Below are 22,519 nucleotides of genomic sequence, written 5' to 3' on the forward strand. Positions count from 1 at the left end.
TGAGAAACAATTTGTAACCAATTAATTTGATAGTTTGTGGCCGTTAAATAAGTCGTGACTTATAAAAGTAGTCATTTGTGATTGATGAACAACTGCGAGCTATACAATTTTTTATTTGTGATCAAGAAATAATTTGTGACCAATTGATTCAATAATTTGTAACCAAATTGTATAGAATTGGTATCTTAATATAATTAACTAATAAAATATATTTTTAATTAGTTATTTCATAAATATTTAATTAATATTTATTTTTTGAAATCTTGAACCTTTCTTCATTTTAAAATGGAAGTTACTTCCTATGTATTTATTAAAACAATCCATTTACTCTGCACGTGACATTTCGCGAGTCATGCTACTTGTACAAAATTAATTGACAAAGTTGATTTACAAAATAATATTTATATTAATCACTTCAAGAGTGCTTTTCTTAATCATTTGAGATCAAAAGCTAAGATCCTACTAACACTTGTTTTGTACAATGACATTTTGCACTGGTTCCACTATTGGATCTAAAACTCTAGGCTTAGCGAATCTAAATCCCGGGTACCACTTTCTCGAAAATCAGGGGGTTTAAATATAACTTAGCGAAATCCTGTGAGGTCATTTTGCAATTTATCCTTTCTTCTTCTACCCCTTCCATTTTCTTCCTCCTCTTAGAACTTTTCGTCTTTCCATTTTCATTTTCCCACTGTAATTCTCGAATAATAAATTTACCAAAATCGCCCTGAAGAAATCCTGGAAAATTGATCTAGATTTAGTTATTTTAATTCTTTTTTTTTTATGTTGATTTAGACCATTTCATTTCCATGATCTGAACTAGTAGGCAAAATTTTTCGAGTCTAAATTTATAGATATACATTTGTGAATCGTCATACAGCTTTGAAAATTGAACACTAGAATTGGGGGTTGGATCGATGGAGTGGGCCACCCTACAGCATTTGGATCTCAGGCACGTGGATCGGAGCTCCAAACCCTTGCAGCCTCACGCTGCAGCATTCCACCCGACGCAAGCTCTTGTTTCCGTCGCTATTGGGACCCACATCATTGGTACAATTTAATAATTGTTTCCCTTTTCCTTAAAAAAAAAAATGAAGATATTAACATTTGCTCCATATTTAGTATGATAATGTAATTTTTGAATTTTATATGCTGTGTATAGAGTTAGATGCATATACTGGATGCAAGATCGCGGCGCTGGACATAGGTTCGCCAGTTGTTCGCATGGCTTATAGCCCTACTGTTGGCCATTCAGTGATAGCCATACTCGAGGTCAGTACTCAGACTTTCCGTATTTATTTTTATTTTTGCCAAGAGTTCATAGACTGTTATGAACAAGGAACAATACGCATTAAAACAAAAGTAAAATATGGCATTTGGCCTGATTGTTGAGTCCTTAAAATACTCAATCATTTTGAATGAAATAAACACATGAAACCTCATGTAATGTAACAGTTGAGACATAGTTATTGAAAATGATTCATACAGGAACTTTTAGTTGCTTTATATTCAGTATTCGGTTTATGGGTTTAGTTTGCTGGCACAATTTTTGTTCTAGTAGGTCCAATCTGGTGCAGATGATATAAAATATCTTTTGTTGAGAATGGTTCCCAGTTGGATTGCATGGTTACTCTATGTATGTATGACATTGTGGGAGTAAACTAAGAGGATCTGAGTTCTAAGACTCTATGGTGAAAAAGGTTGCTTTACTGAAATAATTGATGTAGAGATTTAGTTACTCTGATTACATGAGAAAACTGCATTGAATCTCCCAGTGATTCTTTTTTCTTTTTAAAAATTTCATTTTCTTGCTTCTGTTTTGTTTGGAGCGGGGGAAGTTGAGACTGGGTGGGGGCTGTGCAATGGGTTCCTCTTTTCGTAGTAGTTTTGATTTGTGCATCAAATAGTAAAACGATCACTTGGCTGATTGGTCTGCTTTGGAATCATTAGCAAGGAAGTAAAAGTCGGTTACATTTAGTCTTGTTAAATTCCTGAAAATGGTTGAACTTCGGATTTGTGGACTGCAATTGTGGAATCTGATCAGTATAGTATTTTTATCACTACAGTAGAAGGGAGAAATTTGATTGTGGTACATGTAGACATATTTTGACAAAGCTGAAACATTGGCATTGGAATATTTTGTGCAGAAGAAAAATAAAAAAGAGAAGAAATATTCTAATTTTTTATAAGTTTTTAATTTAATTTCCTTGCCATGTGGCAGAGTTGACTTTTGCCCCCCAAAGGAAACTCAACATTATTATGAAAAATTAGAAATAAAATTTGCAAGAATAAGGTCCGAGAGGATACTATAAGATGATAGTCAAAAAGCTTTCAGCAAATTGCTTTTTGAATTTTTGCGAGTTGTCACGGTGTTGTGCTTCTATATTCAAAAAGCCCGTGTATAATATTAAAGCTTCAATGATATGCTTCCGTATTACTTTCAAATAGCATTAGCTATAATCTTGCTATAAATTCTTGTATTATTTTTCTTAATTGTTTTCTCTCCCACTCATCCCAGCTTCATTCAGGTTAAAATTAATTGCACATCACTTGTTATTCTGATCTCTTCAATGCATGTGGGTGACGCTCATTGTATCATATTGTAGGATTGTACAATACGATCTTGTGATTTTGACAGCGAGCAAACATGTGTGTTGCATTCACCTGAAAAGAGGATGGAACAAATTTCTACTGACACTGAAGTTCATCTCGCCTTGACTCCTCTTCAACCTGTTGTGTTTTTCGGTTTTCATAAGAAGATGAGTGTGACAGGTTGGGCCTATCTGGTCTAATATCTTTTATATTTTATATATATATTTTTTAAATCATTCCTTAAATGAGGATATTTGCTTCTTCACTTTTATGCCCACTCCCTCCAATAAAACAATTCAAGGCAGTTTGAAGAGATTTTATGTGACAAAAGCATACTGCCAAACATGCTCATTGAGTTAGTGGTATTGTGATTGGGAAGAGGCTGTTTGTTCCAGTGATTGTGATAGTCTTTTCTCTGTTTTTCCTCATGGTTACGGTATGGAAAATGGAAGATGCAAATGGATGTGCACATAATTTCAGAAATTGAAAGTAGTGAGAAGTAATAATAATGATCACCAGTGCCAGTGACACTCCTGAGTTGTGGTATTATGGAAGTGGTGATGTCGTAATAATAGCAGATTTTTTTGCTAGAATAACATTGGATACCTTGTAGAACATAGCAATGTTGCTTACATCACCCGGTGATAGGAGAATTAAGTTCTGAAATGACTGCTAGATAGATCATACGCCCTAGATATGTTGGGCCCTTTTTCTCTTTCTATGTGCTGAGCAGTTGCATGGCAACTTTATTTGGGACTTTAAATTTCTGTGGGAATTAGATCAAGTGCAAGATATGCTTATGCTGTTGCACTCTGGAAATCTAGATGCTGCCGAAGCTGGCTGGATGGTCTGGACCTCGGAAAGGAAGGGATTAGTCATTGCTAAGTATTATTATTAAGCTCTTCTGGTTAGAGAGAAGTGGTGTAACCTTTAAAGCAGCTTGGAACAGTTCTTCCCCCCTTGAAGATGCTATATTTTTAATGGACAAAGCTGATGACTCAGCCTCACTAATGATCATTTTCAAAGGGGAGGGGAAAGATTAGATAGGAGATGTTATTTTTGTAGGTTGGAGATGGAATTTTTCAGCCATCTTTTCTTACAACGTGATGCTGTGAAGGATTTTAGACCATGAGTGATGACTGAAACTGTGGACTCGTACACGTCTGCTTGGCATGGAACAAGTATTTACATGTCCAACTATATGTTATGAAGAACCTGATATTGACAATTTGGAATTTACAAAAAAGTCCTACTTTGAATAAGAACTGACCCTTTTGTTTAATCCTTTATTTCTTTTTTGAACACTCTGGCGGTTTGTCTCCTTTTATGGGTGCGACTGCTTGGTTGTTGGGGTCTGAGTAGTAGTGTGCAGTCACAGAAGCTGTACGCCTATTATATGGGCTGCATGCCTGGACCTACTTTGTGCCTCAGAAGAAAATTATCTAATTATCAAAATCAAAAAGTACTTCTGTTTTGATCATTTATATTTCTTTTCTAATTCTACAATTTTTTTGCTTGTGCAAAGTTGTTGGGACTGTGGAAGGTGGGAAAGCACCGACAAAAATAAAAACTGACCTGAAGAAACCCGTTGTCAATCTTGCTTGCCATCCTCGCCTTCCGGCTTTGGTAACATTTTTATGTCATCTTCCAAGTTCGAATCACTTTTGTTAGTTCTCTCTGGCTGTTTGAATGGAGTTCCTAATGTCCATGCAGCTAATTTTTTGTGCATTCTTTTTGATTCAGTATGTGGCTTATCAAGACGGTTTAATTCGAGCTTACAATATCCATACATATGCTGTTAACTACACACTACAACGTAAGATTGGAGCAACACTTCTCTATTACTTTATTTTCTATTTCACCTGACAGATATGAAAGTGTAGCTCCTTTGAACAGAATTTTGGCCATTTAGATTTGGAGCCTTTTATTTTATTGATCCTTTTGCAGTTGATAACACGATTAAGCTACTTGGTGCTGGTGCATTTGCATTTCATCCTATGCTGGAATGGATTTTTGTTGGTGATAGACGGGGTACACTTCTTGCATGGGATGTTTCCACCGAGAGACCTTTAATGATTGGAATGTAAGTTACATATGTCTCTATAGTCATTACTGCAGTGTCACACAAAGGTTTTCATCTGTTATTTTATATAGTGCTTGTTTTTTTAAGTTTTTATAAGTTGTGGGTCCTACGAAAGATGTGAATAATATGTGGGTAGTAAATTGTGAATCCTATGAAATATGGGTATAAAACATATGTTGGACCATCTTAAATTATAATTTAAGCCTTTTCAATTTCAAACATGTTCTTAGTTACAATTTTACAAACTAGTAGGAAGGATAATACTGGAAACTTAATTATTCGAGTCTAATAAATTTTATGGACTCTATCATTGCTCTATGTGGAGTCTTTTGATTCTTAAATTTAATATTTTGGGGTCTATTGTCTACCATTTGCACCTTTTGATATCTCTCCTTTTCCATCGTATCCCTTTTGTCTCAATTGTTATTTGTGTACTTCCTTGCTAATTGGGAAAATAGGGATTGAGATTCCTGTAGCTGCACCTGTGGCAAAGATGAAGGGTGACTTTCATACATGGTCACGTCCTAGTAGTCATTGGAGGATGCCCCCACAAAATTTGAATTATGCGTCTAGATTATTTTGACTACAGATGCAAAACCATATTAATTTTAGAAGGTTCCTTAACCAGAAAAAATAAATTTGGCAACTGTGAGATCTACGAAGCCTGTGAGAACTAGCTCAAGCTCCAACCGGTATGATCAAAATCCAAAAGAAAGTTCCTAAGCTTGAACTGATCTCTACAATAAATGAACTGTTTAAAAACTTCTCCAAGGACTTCCGTTTCAACACTCTAGCAGACAGGCGAACATAATTTATAGCGCAAATTACCAGCCAAATTACAAACCATTTGTCAAATATCGTATAAGTATATGGTTGGAACAATATCAGGTTTATTTCTACTGATTTAAACTGCAATTGACATGCCATTTGTCGGTCTCGATTTTTTTTACAATTTCTCTGTAAATGAGGCCTGCTTGTCCTCCTAAATTGTACACTTACTCTTTTGAAATAAAATTCTCTTTCTTCATCAAATAGAAAAGAAAAACAAATGTACATAAAAAGTAAAGGGTAGGCTTGGATTGGTTTGATTTGGTTTTCTTACTGAACTCTCAGTAGCTTTGGTCCAGGGTTTAGCCTTTTAATATTGCAGGTTATGGTCTATCCATTTGGATTATCCCAAAAAATGGAGTCTCATTCACTTTATAATTTCTTGTTCTAATATTGCCTGCCATATTGATCTGATTTTTATCATGTTGGGCTACAAGTTAAAAGGTGCTTAAAAGCAATTTTTATGTAGTAGTCATCTTTGTATGCTCCTAGAGAGAGGACCCATAGTTAGAAAATATTATGACTTTAATAGTTCTGTGAGATTTTTAATTATGATGCGTTACCCTTCGCCAACTGATGTACCTTCTTCTCACTTTCCTGCTATTTCGCCAGGATTTTGTTCGTTTGTGCGTTTAGAGAATTTGATATTTTTGCAAAAATCAACAAGTAGGTAAAATGAACATGGTCCATTGGTGATAACAGTTTTAGGACCATTTTAGAGCTTCAAAATATATAACGACGGATTTTATAAGTCCTTGCTTCTGGAAAATATTGGAAATTGTATACTAGAAAATTACTTGATGGTTAGGAACCAGTTTTTGTAATTTCTCTCTAGCTTTGTCTTCATCATTATATCATTCTTGTTTTCTTTACTTTAGTTGTTTTATTCATTCCAGTACACAAGTAGGTTCTCAACCAATAACTTCAGTTGCTTGGCTTCCAATGTTGCGGTTCCTTGTCACTTTGTCCAAAGATGGAAGTATTCAAGTATGGAAAACGCGGGTAACAGTGAATGCTAATAGACCTCCAATGCAAGCAAACTTTTTTGAGCCTGCTGGTTAGTTAATCAATCTACTTTTCTGCACTTTTCAGTGTGATGAAGAACGGTAAATTTGGCCATTGTGTTCACTGATGCAAATTTAGTGGTTTATCCCTTGTATATTATAATGGGCTATTAGATTTTGAAAACGACTTATCCTTATATTTTTTAAAGTTATGACTGAGGTTGCACTAAAGCAATTCTAGGATTGGTTTTGCATCTTTTACACAAGTGCTTCCTAGTTTCATAATTTCTTGATGAAGGGTATAAATTTGATACGACTAGATGAAAAGGGCAAATCTGGTATATTATGATTTTTTTTTTTTTTGAACCCTGGTACATAATTAATAATTTTTGTTATCCCTATTTCTGCAAAAGTGACTGTTGATATCTTGAAATGTGATTATGGTGTTTTTCAGTAGGAAAAAGATGCTCATGTTGGCCTGGAGAATGCTCAAACCCCATAAAACAATCTATATATACAAACTCTACCCCGAAATACTTGGTAGCTTATTCTTATTTCGTATAATTCTCTTAATATCTTATAGTAGGGGTGAACGCGGTTCGATTTGGGGCGGTTTGTGCTATATTTTCAACTCAAACCATTTTATGCGGTTTGAAATTTTTTCAAACCAAACCAGACCATAATTTGCGGTTTGATTTGGTTTTAATCCGCGGTTTACCTATCGACATTATAATAATATATTTAATATAAGTTAATATACGAGTTTAAACGATAACTAATAATGTTAAACGTTAAATTATATTCATATTTACCATGAAATCTATCAACAAATTATTTTCAAAGTTAGTTGCTAAAAGATATTCATAGAACAAATACATCTTACTTCATTTTTATTTACCTTTTCTTGTTTAACATTCATATTGTCATATAGTGATTGGTAAAGGTAAAGTTACATTCTGTTATTATAATTTGGTTAAAACTCATTTCGTCTTGCTAGTGAGATATTAAATAAGAATTGAACGGGATATATTTAAGTGTATAAAGATTGATAGAGTTTTGGGAATTGACGAATGTCATTCTCTAACTACTTTATGAAAGTAGAAGGTAATAGTGCTAATTAGGAAACTTTAGCATTTTCACACAATCAATACGATCCATCCTTCGTTCCTTCCAAACTACAAACAAGTTCATTAATTATCTAGGCATACAAGCAGTTATTTTTTTATCCAAACTACAATTCACAAGTGTATAATAAGTTCAAAAATAATAAATAAAAGAAAGAACAACCAAAAAATGGTTTGAATGAGAATTTAAGACTTACCGGGAGAGAAGAAAAAATAGGCGATTCAGGTAAAAATTAGCAGACTAACAGGCAAATGCGACTGACTATTCATTCAGCAGTGGCAAACAAGTTTCAAATGTTAGGGAAATGAGAGTTTATGTTAGAATTTCTGAAATTTTGGACGTGATTTGCTGACGTAATTTTGTTGAATTATGATTTGGATTGTTGAATATATATATATATATATATATATATATATATATATATATATATATATATATTTCATTTTATATGATTTTGGAATAATTTTAGTTTAGTTTAGATATTAGGTGAGGACATGTGTTGTGAACTTATTAAATCATAAGTCGATAATGATAAAACTAATTTACTTTCTATGATTATTTCAATATGCTGTTTGTAATTTGTATTACTAAATTGATATTTTTCTGAAAAGTGAAAACTGTAAAATTTTTAAGTTAATAAAATTAATATTTTAATTAAAAAAATTTAAAACGGTTCAGTTCGATTTTGTGCGATTTTTAAAAATCAAATCCTAAACCAAACCATTTTGAAACGGTTTGGTTCGGTTCGGTTTGAGGAAAAGAAAATCACGGGTTCAGTGGACCCAAACCAAAGGTTTCAACCCAACGGTTTCGGTTCGGTTTGCGGTTTCGTGATTTTTTTGTGCAGCCCTGTTTTATAGTGCTATATTATTTCCTTTAGCAACTCTATTTTGTTGAGGGTTCTTGGTGCTGATTTAATACATCCATATCTTTGATCATCATAGAACTCATGAATTTTTCATTTATTGAATTCCTATGTTCATTTACTCTGAACATTCTTTTCTCAATGCATTCCTTTGTGCATTTACTGCTTTTTGCAGCCTTTCGTTTGCTTTTTCTGTCCTATGTTTCAGTCTCTGATACTGCCTATACTCTAATTTGCAGCAATTGAATCCATCGACATCCCTCGCATTCTTTCTCAGCAAGGGGGAGAAGCAGTTTATCCACTTCCCCGAATTAAGGCTTTCGAAGTACACCCAAAGTTGAATCTAGCAGCATTACTCTTTGCAGTAAGTATCATCGATTTCATCAAAAATAACTTATATGTGTCAAACTTAAAAGATGTATATGTATTCTGTTTGATATAGAGCATGAGTGGTGGAGACAATCGAAAGAATAGAGCTGCATACACCAGAGAGGGACGAAAACAACTCTTTGCTGTTCTGCAAAGTGCAAGGGGATCTTCAGGTGAACATCTTAGAATTGATTATTTGGTCGAGTATATTCTTTGAGGAAGTTCTCGCCTTATTGGCATAATGTGTGTCACTTTTATTAGTTGTAACTGGAATCAATTTTGTTGCATCAGTTTAACAAAGGAAGTTCTTGCCTTATTGGCATAATGTGTGTCACTTTCATTAGTTGTATCTGGAATCAATTTTGTTGCATCAGTTTAACAAATCCTAATCATTTTTCTTAGTATCTGGAATCAATATGTTGCATCAGTTTAACAAATCCTATCTTTTTTATCTTCCCTCTTTTCAAGAGACTTATTGAGTTATTTCACTTGGAAGTGTTTGTTGGATGGTTAGTTTTTTATTATATTTATTAGAATATTATGGTAGGGGGTGATAGTTTTGCGGTTCATGTTTGTCCAAATGTATGGAGGCTAGTTGATCACAGACAAAGACAGACCTGTTTAATAAATGTGTCAGATTACCTGGAGATATCAACACAATTTAGTACAGAACTTGTCAATATACCATGAGAGGTCAATGCTTTTATCCATTGTGTTTTGTGCCCGTCTCAAATTGTTGGATCAACAACATGCTTTCTGACCTGCTATTTCAGTTAGTTTTTCGCCTTTCCACATATGAAATGAGCCAAATACCTCTGTTCATTGGGTTGATTGGTGGATTTACTGGATCCAGCGTTTACAGGATCTTTTAGTGGACATGCAAAGTAACTCATGTCCAGAGAGTAACAACTAACACGCAATTTGACACAAAAAACAAATGCAATTTTCTTGGCACAAATTGATTATATTTTTCCTGATGCTAACCCATCTTTCCCCAAAGCAAGACATACATGGGAACATTATGTTCAATCTGATTATCTCTGTGATTTTTTATTTTTATTTTTATTTTTTATTTTTTTTTCGGTACTAACCATGAATTCTGAGCAGCATCTGTATTGAAGGAAAAACTCTCATCCCTTGGTTCGTCTGGCATATTAGCTGACCACCAACTTCAGGCACAACTTCAAGAGCATCATTTGAAAGGGTGAGTTCAGGAGTTACTAATTTATTTTCTTATTTGACTAACAAAAGTTACAAAATTGATAGGATTTCATAATGTAAAAAAGTACTATTTATATTAGTACTTACAGAGTGGAATGCATTTATACTATGCAAACGTACTACTTTGGCTCCTCATAGTTAATCTTCGTTGCTAGTTCATTGGATTGAAATGGGTTTGTGCATAGGGCTTGTTCTCTTCAGCAATGACAGAAAACCATTGCTAACTGGTTTTGAGTTGCAGGAATAGTTAAAGAGCTACTCTGAGCAAAATATACTGGAGGAACAATCTGTATAGCACCATAACATCTCGACATAGCCAAATCATACCCAATCTTAACATTATTGATTTGTTTGGCAAAACAAGGGATTTTTATTGAACCTAGCTCATAAGAAAGATAATCTTCTATGTACTCCAGATCTCCCTTAACTTTCAGAACATGTATTTTATGTTCTTACTCAAGTATAAGTTTACCAATATAATTGGCTGCACAATGGGTTTTCATTTATATCTTTATCTTATTATGTGAAATGCTTAATATATTGGCATAGAAACTCTTAGATTAAAAGTGTGAAAAGATGTACAAAATACAAGTATTGATTACCCAAGGATTGAGTTCTAGGATTAAGTTTTATGGTCCTAGGACAAGAATTTAATGAAGTTTTGAGAAGGAAACTTTTTGAAGATCCACAAACTTAATTGGCCAGAGTTGTAATCAAGAATGTTTTCCAATCTGCCTTTACAAAACTATGTAAGATTTGACACCTAACAGCTGAACCTGCCATTGAAATTAGAGCTGAATTCCCGTGTGATCTGTGACATTTTGAAATTAGTTTTTGTCTTGTTGAATGTTTTCTAGACATGGTTCGTCATAAGTAATAATAATATTAATAATAGTGGTCGTGGTTATGAATGTGCAACACATCCCTTGATACCACGCATTGACATGATAGCTGAATTTGATTAGTTGATGACTGATCTATAGTGATTTAGCTTGAAATTATATATTTTCTTGTTAATAGTTTTCTAAAACATGCTGTGACATAAATTATAATAATAATAACGCATCCAGTTAAATATTTTCAACCTGCTTTGGGAGTTGATATTTTTAAGAAATTGTTGCTCCAATGTTTGTTCTTATTCTCACTCCAGGTATCAATTTTAATTTATGGAAGATAAGCCTCCTATCATCTTATGTTGAAAGCTGCACCGCCATCCCTCATTGAATAGTTATAGATGGTCAAGAATTCACTACGAATTTAGCGTCAATTGCAAGAAATGATGCATAACTTGTGTCATGCATTTCTTTCTATGCTTAGTCATTTGTTTATCTTGTAACTAGCTTCTTTTGCGAAGTCTGAAATTGTTTTGAAAGACATTTTACATTATTTTCTCCTTTAGGAAATTGTGCATCCACACGTGACTGCTTATGAATGTCTGTAGGAAGGAAATAATTCTGGCTAATTGTTTTGTTTTCATGTCAGCCAAAGTCAGCTTACAATCTCAGACATAGCAAGGAAGGCTTTTCTTTACAGTGTATGTGAATTTCTGATCTAACCCATCAATTCTTCTATCTCATGTATCTTATCTTATTAGTTGGTATGAACTGCGTTTCTGTTAACGAGTTTTTAGAGTTATGAATGGTGGAACTTTCGATAAGATATATCTAGTATCTGTTAGTTGTTAGAGATGTATATGTTTTTCCATATCAAGATCAGTGTATTAATAAAGCTAGGGCATGATGACGTGTTTAAGGTTGTGACTTTTGCAGTGTTTTCTTTTTTCTTTTTTTTTTTGAATCAGATTATTACATTTCGTTAAAAATATAAAATATAACACGTAAAGAGAAAAAAGTAATTTTGTGGTGTATAGACATTTAACCATTGGTTTAAAAACCTAGTTGGTCCTTAAACTTTATGCGGTGCTCACAAAAGGTCTCTGAACTTTCACTTGTAAAATTTTAGTAACTCCAGGTTGTTTGCATCGTTAGTCACTAAAATGGATTCTATTCATCTAAACGAACGGCGATGTTGAGTTGGCACAACGAGATTTGTGTGGCTGTTAATTGTCTTAACGTTCTCGTCCACCTTTTACCCAGAAAGCCCTTGAAATTTTTATGGTGCTCGCAAAAGTTCTCTTAACATTTAATTGTATAAAATTTGTCGTTGAACTTTGGATGGTTTACCTGGTCGTCACTAAAATTGATTTCGTCCATTTAAACCAACTGCAAGGCTAAGTTGGCAAGCTGTAGTTTGAGACTGTTACACCTACTTGTACTTTGATTCTACCCTTCTAAAAGGATCATCTCTAACCAGCTTGGAATGTTGAGTGAGACAGAAATGAGGGAACCTACAGAAAACTTGGATATACCGAACGACGGTCAAATTTTCAGACCAACACCTCGCCAATAATTAAATATATGATGATTGAACTTCACTGGTTGTGGAGTATGTTCCCGACTTCACTGTTACCTACACTGATACCGTTATTGGGCATTATCTGAGCTTGAGGCTTCATGTGTTCTGACTTATTTTCCATTTTGTCTGCTTTTGGGGGTTGAAGGTCATCCTTTTGGCCATAGATAGAGGGTACTTATTGATGATGGTGGTGTTAGATATCTTTTGTATAACCGATATTTTGATAATATAATGCCGGTTATCCTACTATTGTCTAAAGTCTAAACTCCTTTACTGATTTGTTACTTATCAACCCCATTACTAACTAAACCTATTTTAAAGAGGAAAACTTTTATTGTAAGTCCTATGTTATAAACTAGGTCGGGATTGTCGTAGTTGACCTTAGGTCCAAGGTTTGTCGGGTATTCGTCAGGTGGTTGTGGTGGTTGGGTTTTGAGGAAGATGAAATCAAATTTCTTTTTCTTCAATTCTTAACCTTTTTCTATATATTTTGGTCAAGGTGGACACGAATGTGGAGAAAGTAAATGGCCATACCAGAATTTTTTGTTTGTCATTGAATCTCACTGTTAGTTTAAATGGACAGAATCCATTTTAGGACTAACAGGGTAGACCGTCGAAAGTTGAGTGACTAAATTTTTACAATTAAAAGTACAGGGATCTTTCGCAAGCATCATATAAAGTTCATGGACTTTTTTGGTCAAGGAAAAGACGTGTATGTGGAGAAATATTAATGGTAACATCAGACTTCCATTTGTAAACTCATCATGGCCATTAGTTTAAATTGACAAAATCCAATTTAGTGACTAACGGGGTAGACCGTCCAAAGTTGAGTGGTTAAATTATTACAACTGAAAGTTCAAGGAGACTAACTAGGTCTTTTAGCCCATATAACAATGTTTGGATGCATGGGCTGCACTCATTATAGCCATTTGTACTTCTTTCTAAAGACTGCCTAGATGTTAGATTATCTTGAACTTTCATTGGAGGATAAAAAGCAAATGTAATGATTTAATCTACTTAATTCTTTTTGAATTAATTGCCTACTTTGTTTGCCTTCTTTATGTTTAGCAGTTATTGTTCTGAAGTGTGCACAATTGTTTGGAATATTGTGTCTATTTATTTGTGGAAGAGACTATACATTCACATGCAATTAGAAGTTTAGATGATGCAAAGCTCTCAACTTCTCTGCATTTTTCTAATCAAATTTGAAGTTCTAAACTGTAGATGTTGTTTAATCATGAACTCTACTTCTTGTTACAGCATTTCATGGAAGGCCATGCAAAAAGTGCTCCAATATCTCGGTTACCTCTAATTACAATTTTGGATACTAAGCATCATCTAAGAGACTTTCCGGTTTGCCTGGTAATCATGCAAATAACCTGATACGCACACAAAATTTAGCTTAGAATATTCTTTAACGCACTATTCTGGCAGCCTTTTCATCTGGAGCTAAATTTTTTCAATAAAGAGAACAGAGTTCTTCACTATCCTGTTCGGGCATTCTATATTGAAGGGGCAAACCTTATGGCTTATAATCTCTCTTCTGGAGTGGAGAATATTTACAAGAAGCTCTATAGTTCGGTAATCAAATTAGTTGTTTCTTCAAAGTGTTGATCATCGTACACTTCCACTATAACTTGTGAAGTTATAACATTCACTGATCTACTATTCTCAGATTCCTGGAAATGTGGAATTCCATCCAAAGTACATTGTCCACAGCAAAAAGCAGCACCTGTTTCTTGTTGTTTATGAGTCCACTGGTGCCTCAAATGAAATAGTAATGTATTGGGAAAACACGGATTCTCAGTTGGCTAATAGTAAAGCAACAACAGTTAAAGGTTCGTACAGCATCTTTGGCTTGCTACTTTCTGCTGTTGTACTCATTATTATGCCTATGCATGATTAAGAAATAATCTTCTTGATCCATACATCTCTGCAAATTTTTCAGGTTTAGACGCAGCCTTTGTTGGTCCTAATGAAAATCATTTTGCCATTCTTGATGAAGATAAGACTGGGCTTTCTTTGTATATTTTGCCGGGAGCAGCTTCACAAGAATCTCTTGGAAAGAATGGAACCATTGAGGAAAATCAGTCAGTAGATACTGATGTTGCTTCTGTTAAGGGTCCAATGCAATTTATGCTTGAAAGTGAAGTTGATCGCATCTTTTCTACTCCACTAGGTACTTAATGAAGAAGTTTCTTGATGTTTGATATACTTGAAAACACTTTGAGAAGGTTCTGATCCATGCTGTCTACTTCTATAGAGTCAACTTTGATGTTTGCTTCTCATGGGGACCAGATTGGGTTGGCAAAACTTGTCCAAGGATACCGCCTATCTACTTCTGATGGACATTACATATCAACAAAAGCTGAAGGTAGAAAATCCATCAAATTGAAACCAAATGAGATAGTGCTTCAGGTAATTATTCAGAAGGAACACTAAACTGCTGTAAAGAAATTTCTGTTTTTCTCCATTCCTTTCATCAATTAAGATGTTAGAATTTTAGTTCCTTGTGCTTATTGTTGCTAACCTGGCCATGAAATATACTGATGCCATATATTGATTTCAGTACCTTATATTTATTACTTATTGATGCATGACATGTAACCAAGTCGTTGCTTAGGGGGTCTTAAACCGTTCTATAACCATATTGCTTGGGGTGGGACTACCTCCATGTCGCTTTACCAGAGTTCTCTGCAGGGGACCTGAACTTTGTATTAATATGAAAATTGAACACCTCGTTTTTCTCTTTTTCAAAATTTAATAGGAGTAAACGAATATGAACCTGCCATAGGGCATTTAATATGAAACAGATATAGGTTCTGGAGATAATTTATTGGATTACAAGTGAAGGAATGCACACTTTAGTTTCATGATCATTTATTCTCTGCAATTTCTTCTCCTCTGTTTTTCTTCTCTCATTTTCAGCTTCTGTTGAAATCATGTTATCTGTGAATGGTTCTTATTCTTTTCTTCTCATTATACGTCTATGACAAAGTGTCAAAAAGGAGAAGGATGTCTGTATCTTCTCATATATTTGCCTGGCTGGTTCTTTGAATCTGAGATGAAGCAAACAAATGTTTTTCTTTTTTCTTGACTATATTAAACTATAATGAATTTGCTACGCAAAACCTCGAATAACTAATTCATCAAATGGACAAACCTACAGAAATATGGCATATGACGGTACTCCGTACTTGACCTTGATTTGGTTCATATACTAGGTGCCTTAGTGCAATTTGATGGAAACGCATATCAAATGACAATAATTAGTTAATTTCCAGAGCAAGGGTAGCTACATGCTTGTTCTGACATTTCTCACATATATGACTGTTGCAGTTATTATTTGCTGCAGCATAGGTGTCCATAAAATGCAAGTCTTATGTGATATCATGCTGAAATCATGATATTTTAAAGGTTTATGTGCGTAACTGGATTCCTCTTGCTTGGATGAATTCTTCCCATCTGTGAAATGATTTTTCAATATGTGAAGCATTATTTTTAAATGCTGATGTTTTTTATATTCTGGATTACGCATTGAGTTGCTTCCCAAAGTCATGAAACTTTTTGGCGGTTTCTTTCCTGAAGTTCTATTCTGGTTGACCGTTTATGTTATGTTGTTGATGATTTTTCCTTTATTCTCTCTCTCTCTCTCTCAAAAAAATTTGCCGGAAGCAAATGCAAGTAAAAACACTAGCTTCTCATGTTTTTAATACTCTCCTGTTAGGTACATTGGCAAGAAACGCTCAGGGGCTTTGTTGCTGGTATATTAACTACACAAAGGGTGCTAATTGTTTCGGCAGATTTAGATATGCTGGCCAACAGTTGTACTAAGTTTGATAGAGGACTGCCTTCAATATCCTTTATGCTTTGTAATTCGTCTTCCTACCCTCCCCGTTCCACTCCCCCCAGAATGCACGCACACACTAGCCCAAAGAAAAATGGAAAATTAAGATAACTCTTTGTTCTTATGTGATAATCTAGCTGTGATTGAGCTCTTTAACCCATGATCACTTTAGATCCCTTCTGTGGATTGGGCCTGCACTTCTCTTCTCTACTACCAGTGCTGTAAGTGTGCTTGGCTGGGATGGAAAAGTGAGGACCATAGTCTCTATTAGTATGCCTAATGCAGGTGGATCTCTAATTCTCGTTCCAATTTAGATTATCTGCTTTCATGGTTGAGGCTCATTGGTGGCATATCTGCTCTTATTTTTGTTGCTCACATGTCATTAACTGCATTTCTCAATTATGTGACTAGATTTCTTATCTTTCAACATCAACTTCTTCCTTGCAGTGTTGGTTGGAGCTTTGAATGATCGTCTGCTGCTTGCAAACCCAACAGATATAAATCCCAGACAGAAGAAGAAAACTGAGATCAAGAGTTGCCTTGTTGGGCTTCTCGAACCTCTTCTTCTTGGATTTGCGACAATGCAACAACATTTTGAGCAGAAGCTTGACCTGGCAGAGATCCTATACCAAATTACATCAAGGTTCTTGTTATCTGATTTTAGAAATGCTTTAGTAGAGTATTCGTCTCTTCTGAGTTCTGAACTTCTGATACTGCACATCGATTATTGGATTGACTTTACCTTCTATCACATGCAAAAGTTTAATATTATACAACTGTTGAGGCCTGTAATTGACGTCTTCAGTGAATTGTCTGATTGAAGGTTTGACAGCCTACGTATTACTCCAAGATCACTTGATATTCTTTCCAGAGGTTCTCCAGTTTGTGGTGATCTTGCTGTGTCATTATCGCAGTCAGGACCACAATTTACTCCGGTACTTCATGGATGGATACTTTTATGTCTTTTATTAACGTAGCATGCTTGTGGTTAATTTTTGCTCATCTAATTTAGGTGTTGCGAGGAATCTATGCAATCAAAGCACTCCGTTTTTCTACTGCTTTGTCTGCATTAAAAGATGAGTTTTTGCGTTCAAGAGACTACCCACGATGTCCCCCAACTTCACATTTGTTCCATCGGTTCCGCCAGTTGGGATATGCATGTATCAAGTATGTAACAAAGATATATCTTTGGCTTATATTGATGCTACTTAATCATTTGAGGAAATTGGATCGATGTGTTCGATTTTAAAGTAAAAAATTAATCTGACAAAATTATTGGGATATACCCTTGCATGTTACTCCCATCTGAATAAAAAATAAGATTTTTTTTTTTTTTAAAGAAATATCATTTAATAATATATTAAACCTAGTGTAAACACAAAATTGTAAAATGTAAAATGCATTTTCTTTTTGGCCTGATAGGGGAGTTCTTTTTGTGAAATTGAAACTGAAAGAGGTGTCATTTTATTAGTATCAGGGGATGTTACTGTAACATGCTCTGTTGTTATTCCATATTTCTCCAACTCTTCTAAATGCTTGAGGCGCCCAAGCTGGACACCCATTGCTCTGGACAAGGGTATGGGACATGCATGTTATTTTGCATCTGTCATAAAATTTTGAAAGCACATCGAGGATGATTAATTATTGCTCAACTATTTGAACAGTTTTGATTATATTGCACACCATTATACCATTAAACATTAAATGGAAAATATAGTTTAAGAATATTGATATTTGTTTTGTACATTATCCAAAATTTAGTGGTTTAACGAATCTAACATGTGGACACATACCCATAGTTGAGGTGCACACCCATATCAAGGTAACATTTTTATTAACAGAGTCTATCTTTTGATTGCCCTGGGAGGAATCATTTCAAATATCTAGTTCATCCTTATAGTGGAAATAGGAAATTTGATAGTCAATTGTTCCTCACTCTTGGCTAACTCATTCTTTCTTGTATGTTGTCAGCATGCTGTGTATGTGGATTAGATCTTCTATCAAGTCTGAAAATTGGGATATGAGGAATTACATTTTTATTGCGTTAACCGTATTTTTGTGTAAATAGGTCCAAATCTCTTTGCTATTTCCTTAAATACCATACATATATGTGTGCAGTATCTATTTTCATAAAGATCTTCAAGTCCAATTTACTGATTTAAATAGTTTACATATTTCATGAGTGGAAAGTGTTAGATCCTTGTGACTTAAATGTATAGATAAATTACAGTTCGTTACTACTATGTTTCATCTTTTGATCCTTTCTTCACTTCATAAACTGGGAATAATGTGCGAAACTGCAGATATGGTCAGTTTGACAGTGCAAAAGAAACTTTTGAAGTTGTAGCAGATTATGAAAGCATGCTTGATCTTTTTATATGCCACCTAAATCCTAGTGCAATGCGGCGTCTTGCTCAGAAGTTCGAAGAAGAGGGTGCTGATTCAGACTTGAGGCGATACTGTGAGAGGATTTTAAGAGTACGCTCTACTGGGTGGACCCAAGGCATATTTGCAAACTTTGCTGCTGAAAGTATGGTTCCTAAAGGACCTGAATGGGGTGGTGGGAACTGGGAAATCAAGACACCCACCAACCTGAAGAGCATACCTCAGTGGGAACTGGCTGCAGAGGTGATGCCTTACATGAGAACTGATGATGGTACAATCCCATCCATTGTTACTGACCACATTGGTGTTTATTTGGGTTTAATCAAAGGAAAAGGTAATGTTGTTGAAGTGAGAGAAGATAGTTTAGTGAAAGCGTTTAAAGCTAATGTTGGTGGTGTCAAGGCAAATGGACTTCCGGCATTTGTTGCTACAACTGCATCAAACAAGCCTAAAGGGGCACTCGATGGTGAATCTAAAGGTGATTCCTTGATGGGTCTAGAAACTCTCTCCCAACAATTTTCCAGTTCCAGTGCTGTAGATGCTCAGGCCAAAGCTGAGGAAGAATTTAAGAAATCACTATATGATGCTGCTGCCGATGGTAGCAGCAGTGATGAGGAAGGAACTTCAAAAACCAAGAAATTACACATTAGAATTCGAGACAAACCAGTTGCATCTTCTACAGTGGATCTAAATAAAATTAAAGAAGCCACGAAGCAGTTGGGCCGTCCAATGAGTAGGACCAAGTCATTAACAAGTGCATCCCCAGACCTAGGCCTAATCGTACCTCAACCCGCTCCTACAACCTCTGGAACTGTGACTGCTCCTGTTGTTTCTGTTTCTTCAGATCCTTTTGGAACCATGTCATTGGCTCAACCTGCATCCACATCACAGCCTTCTCCTATAGTAACGGGTGGAGTTACATCAGGTCCAATCCCGGAGGACTTCTTCCAGGATACAATATCATCAATTCAAGTTGCAGCATCACTTCCGCCCCCTGGGACCATCCTCTCAAGGCTAGGTCCAAATTCTCAAGGAGCTGGAAGCAACAATGTCCTGGCTAACCAGGTTAATATAGCTGCAACTGATACCATACCCAGTGGTGGAATACCCCCACAAACTGCTCAACAGCCAGTTATGTACGAGCCCGTTGGGCTTCCAGATGGTGGAATACCACCACAATCCATGCCTCAATCTGCTGCTCTACCACAGCCTCAGGTTCAGATGACTTCGCAGGTTCCCATCTCTAGTCAGCCCCTTGATCTCAGTGCTCTTGAACCTCCAGGATCTGAAATCTCAGGAAAAACTTCTGCACTTCCAGCTTCTCCAAAGGCTGTCCGTCCTGGGCAGGTGAATACGTCTTTTTTGTTTTCCTGCTAGTAGCATATGGAACAACGAAGCTTAAATATGACATTTATTCTGGCCTTTCTTTTCTTGTTTAGTAATTGCTAATCTATAGAATTTTATTTTTTTTACCATTCTTCACGATCCAAATGACAGAGTTTGAAAAATAGAATTATAACCACCATGTACATTTTAATGCACCTCTGTATGCATTTGAAAGAAATTCGTTTTTTTAATTATTTGTTATTCCATACTGAATTCATCAACTGCCGAGTGTGCACTGTAAAACTGACTTTGTTTTATTCCTCTCATATTGCTTTCTGAAAAATCCTTGTAGTATTCATCTAGTAGCACGTGGAAGGATTGCACTTGGTATGTGGGTGCAAGATGTCAATGTTTGGAAAAATATTTTGGCTTCATGCTGAGCTCAATGCAAGTGGGAAAATGAATTATACAAATATTAGAGCTGTCTTTGTGTTTGAAACTACATATGCAGAAATTAATACATTCAGATGGTAGTATTTTCGTTTTGGTATTCTTGTCTCTTACATCATCATTTGGCCTATTCCTTTTACAGGTTCCTCGTGGGGCTGCTGCTGCATTTTGTTTCAAGACTGGACTTGCCCATCTGGAGCAAAATCAGCTCTCAGATGCATTATCCTGTTTTGATGAGGGTTTCCTAGCATTAGCCAAGGATCAATCTCGTGGTGCAGATATAAAGGCTCAAGCCACAATTTGTGCCCAATACAAGATTGCTGTCACCCTTCTTCAGGTATTATAGTTATGTGTGTGTTCAACTGAAACACAGTTGAATTGCTTTATCATGAGCCAAATATTGCACGAGTACAATCCTCTTCATTGTCACCCGGAAACAAAATTACACACTACTTCCTTGTGGTGTTTAGCATAATCTGAGAGGATGCATCTAATTTCTAAATTGGCCCTCGTCTGTCAGAATCCTAAAGTGAAGGCTCTTCCCTCCCTTGATGGTGAATCTTGATTGACTGATACCAGGAATCGATTCGGAGAAAGAAGTCCAATCCTTTCTAGGAAAATAATGAACTTGCACAATGGATCTGATTATCATAAAGAGATCCGTCATTCCTGATCCTTCTTCACCTTAATTGTTATTCGAACAAGTAAAAGTTCTTTCTTGGTTAAAGTGGGGATATCATTTCTCTTCTGCATGTCCATGTGGATTGTTTAAAAATCCAAACATCTCAGTGATTTTCTAAATTGGCCCTCTAGTGCAGTGTCCGTCAGAATATAGGTTATCCCCTCTCTGCCCTTTTTTTAATAATTTATCATCATGAGTGGTGAAATCTGCTTTGACACTTTTAGTTTGTCTGTCTTTTAAACACAGCCAAACATGCAAGCTTATCAGCTCCTGGATCTTAATATCAGCCCATGCCTCCCTTCCCCTTCCCCATCTCCTCCAAAAGCTAAAAATTTGAAAACTATTCTAAAGATCGAATTGTCTGGCATAGAAGTTTGAGTGCTTTCCTTTCCTCCTCCTGTAGCTAACCTCCGTAAACCACAGGAATCCCCCGTAAGAATTGGTTTTGGATTGAACCAGGCTGTAAAAAATTAAAACCTCCTACAAGGAAAATCACTTTTGTGAGCAAAAGATTAGAATTAAAATTACCTAGTTTTTCTCCGTTGGCATGTGATCATATCACCTGGGGAGAACAGTCCTATGAAATCCAGAAGAGTAACACAAGATGAAAGTTTGTTATCTGTTGAATAGAGAATAATTTTGCAACCGATTTAGTACAGAAAGCCTCAACTTGTGGTCACAGAATTTCTCGTTTCCATCATAATGTTGACTTATTATTGCTCTGTTCTCTGCGTTCCACTACAGGAAATAAACCGACTGCAGAGAGTTCAAGGTCCTAGCGCAATTAGTGCAAAAGACGAGATGGCAAGATTGTCACGCCATCTTGGCTCATTGCCTCTTCTTGCGAAGCACAGGATAAATTGCATTCGAACTGCCATCAAAAGGAACATGGATGTGCAGAATTTTGCCTATGCCAAGCAGATGCTTGAACTACTACTCTCTAAGGCACCTCCCGGAAAGCAAGACGAGTTGAGAAGTCTGATTGACATGTGTGTTCAGAGGGGTTTGTCTAACAAGTCTATCGATCCATTAGAAGATCCCTCCCAATTCTGTGCGGCTACACTTAGCCGTTTATCTACAATTGGATACGATGTTTGTGATCTTTGTGGAGCAAAATTTTCTGCATTGTCGGCACCTGGCTGCATTATCTGTGGCATGGGCAGCATTAAAAGATCGGATGCAATTGCTGGACCAGTCCCTTCGCCTTTCGGCTGAGGTCAATACACTAGCTACACACTCCTGAATCAAGGTGGCAATTCCCTCTTCCTTGGAGGGTGCCACTGCAGGAAAAAAAAATTCTTCAAATTTCCTCCATCGTCCTATATTT

At 35.7% G+C, this 22,519-nt stretch overlaps 1 protein-coding gene across 1 annotated transcript; it reads left to right on the plus strand.

Moving 5' to 3' along the window:
• The first annotated feature begins 615 nt into the window (after positions 1 to 615).
• On the plus strand, positions 616 to 22,513 carry LOC111409185. Its single transcript, XM_023039169.1, has 24 exons — positions 616 to 1,050; positions 1,163 to 1,272; positions 2,607 to 2,772; positions 4,118 to 4,218; positions 4,336 to 4,408; positions 4,540 to 4,675; positions 6,400 to 6,560; positions 8,737 to 8,861; positions 8,940 to 9,039; positions 9,974 to 10,070; positions 11,570 to 11,621; positions 13,763 to 13,864; positions 13,937 to 14,083; positions 14,178 to 14,340; positions 14,451 to 14,681; positions 14,766 to 14,920; positions 16,230 to 16,358; positions 16,517 to 16,634; positions 16,797 to 16,992; positions 17,173 to 17,284; positions 17,362 to 17,516; positions 18,653 to 20,081; positions 20,653 to 20,847; positions 21,937 to 22,513. The coding sequence occupies exons 1-24, from the start codon at positions 918 to 920 to the stop codon at positions 22,405 to 22,407; spliced, it is 4,857 nt and encodes a 1,618-aa protein (XP_022894937.1). The 5' UTR covers positions 616 to 917; the 3' UTR covers positions 22,408 to 22,513.
• Positions 22,514 to 22,519: the final 6 nt, after the last annotated feature.

Source organism: Olea europaea, chromosome 14 (genome assembly GCF_002742605.1).
Source record: "Olea europaea var. sylvestris chromosome 14, O_europaea_v1, whole genome shotgun sequence".
Classification (NCBI taxonomy): Eukaryota; Viridiplantae; Streptophyta; class Magnoliopsida; order Lamiales; family Oleaceae; genus Olea; species Olea europaea.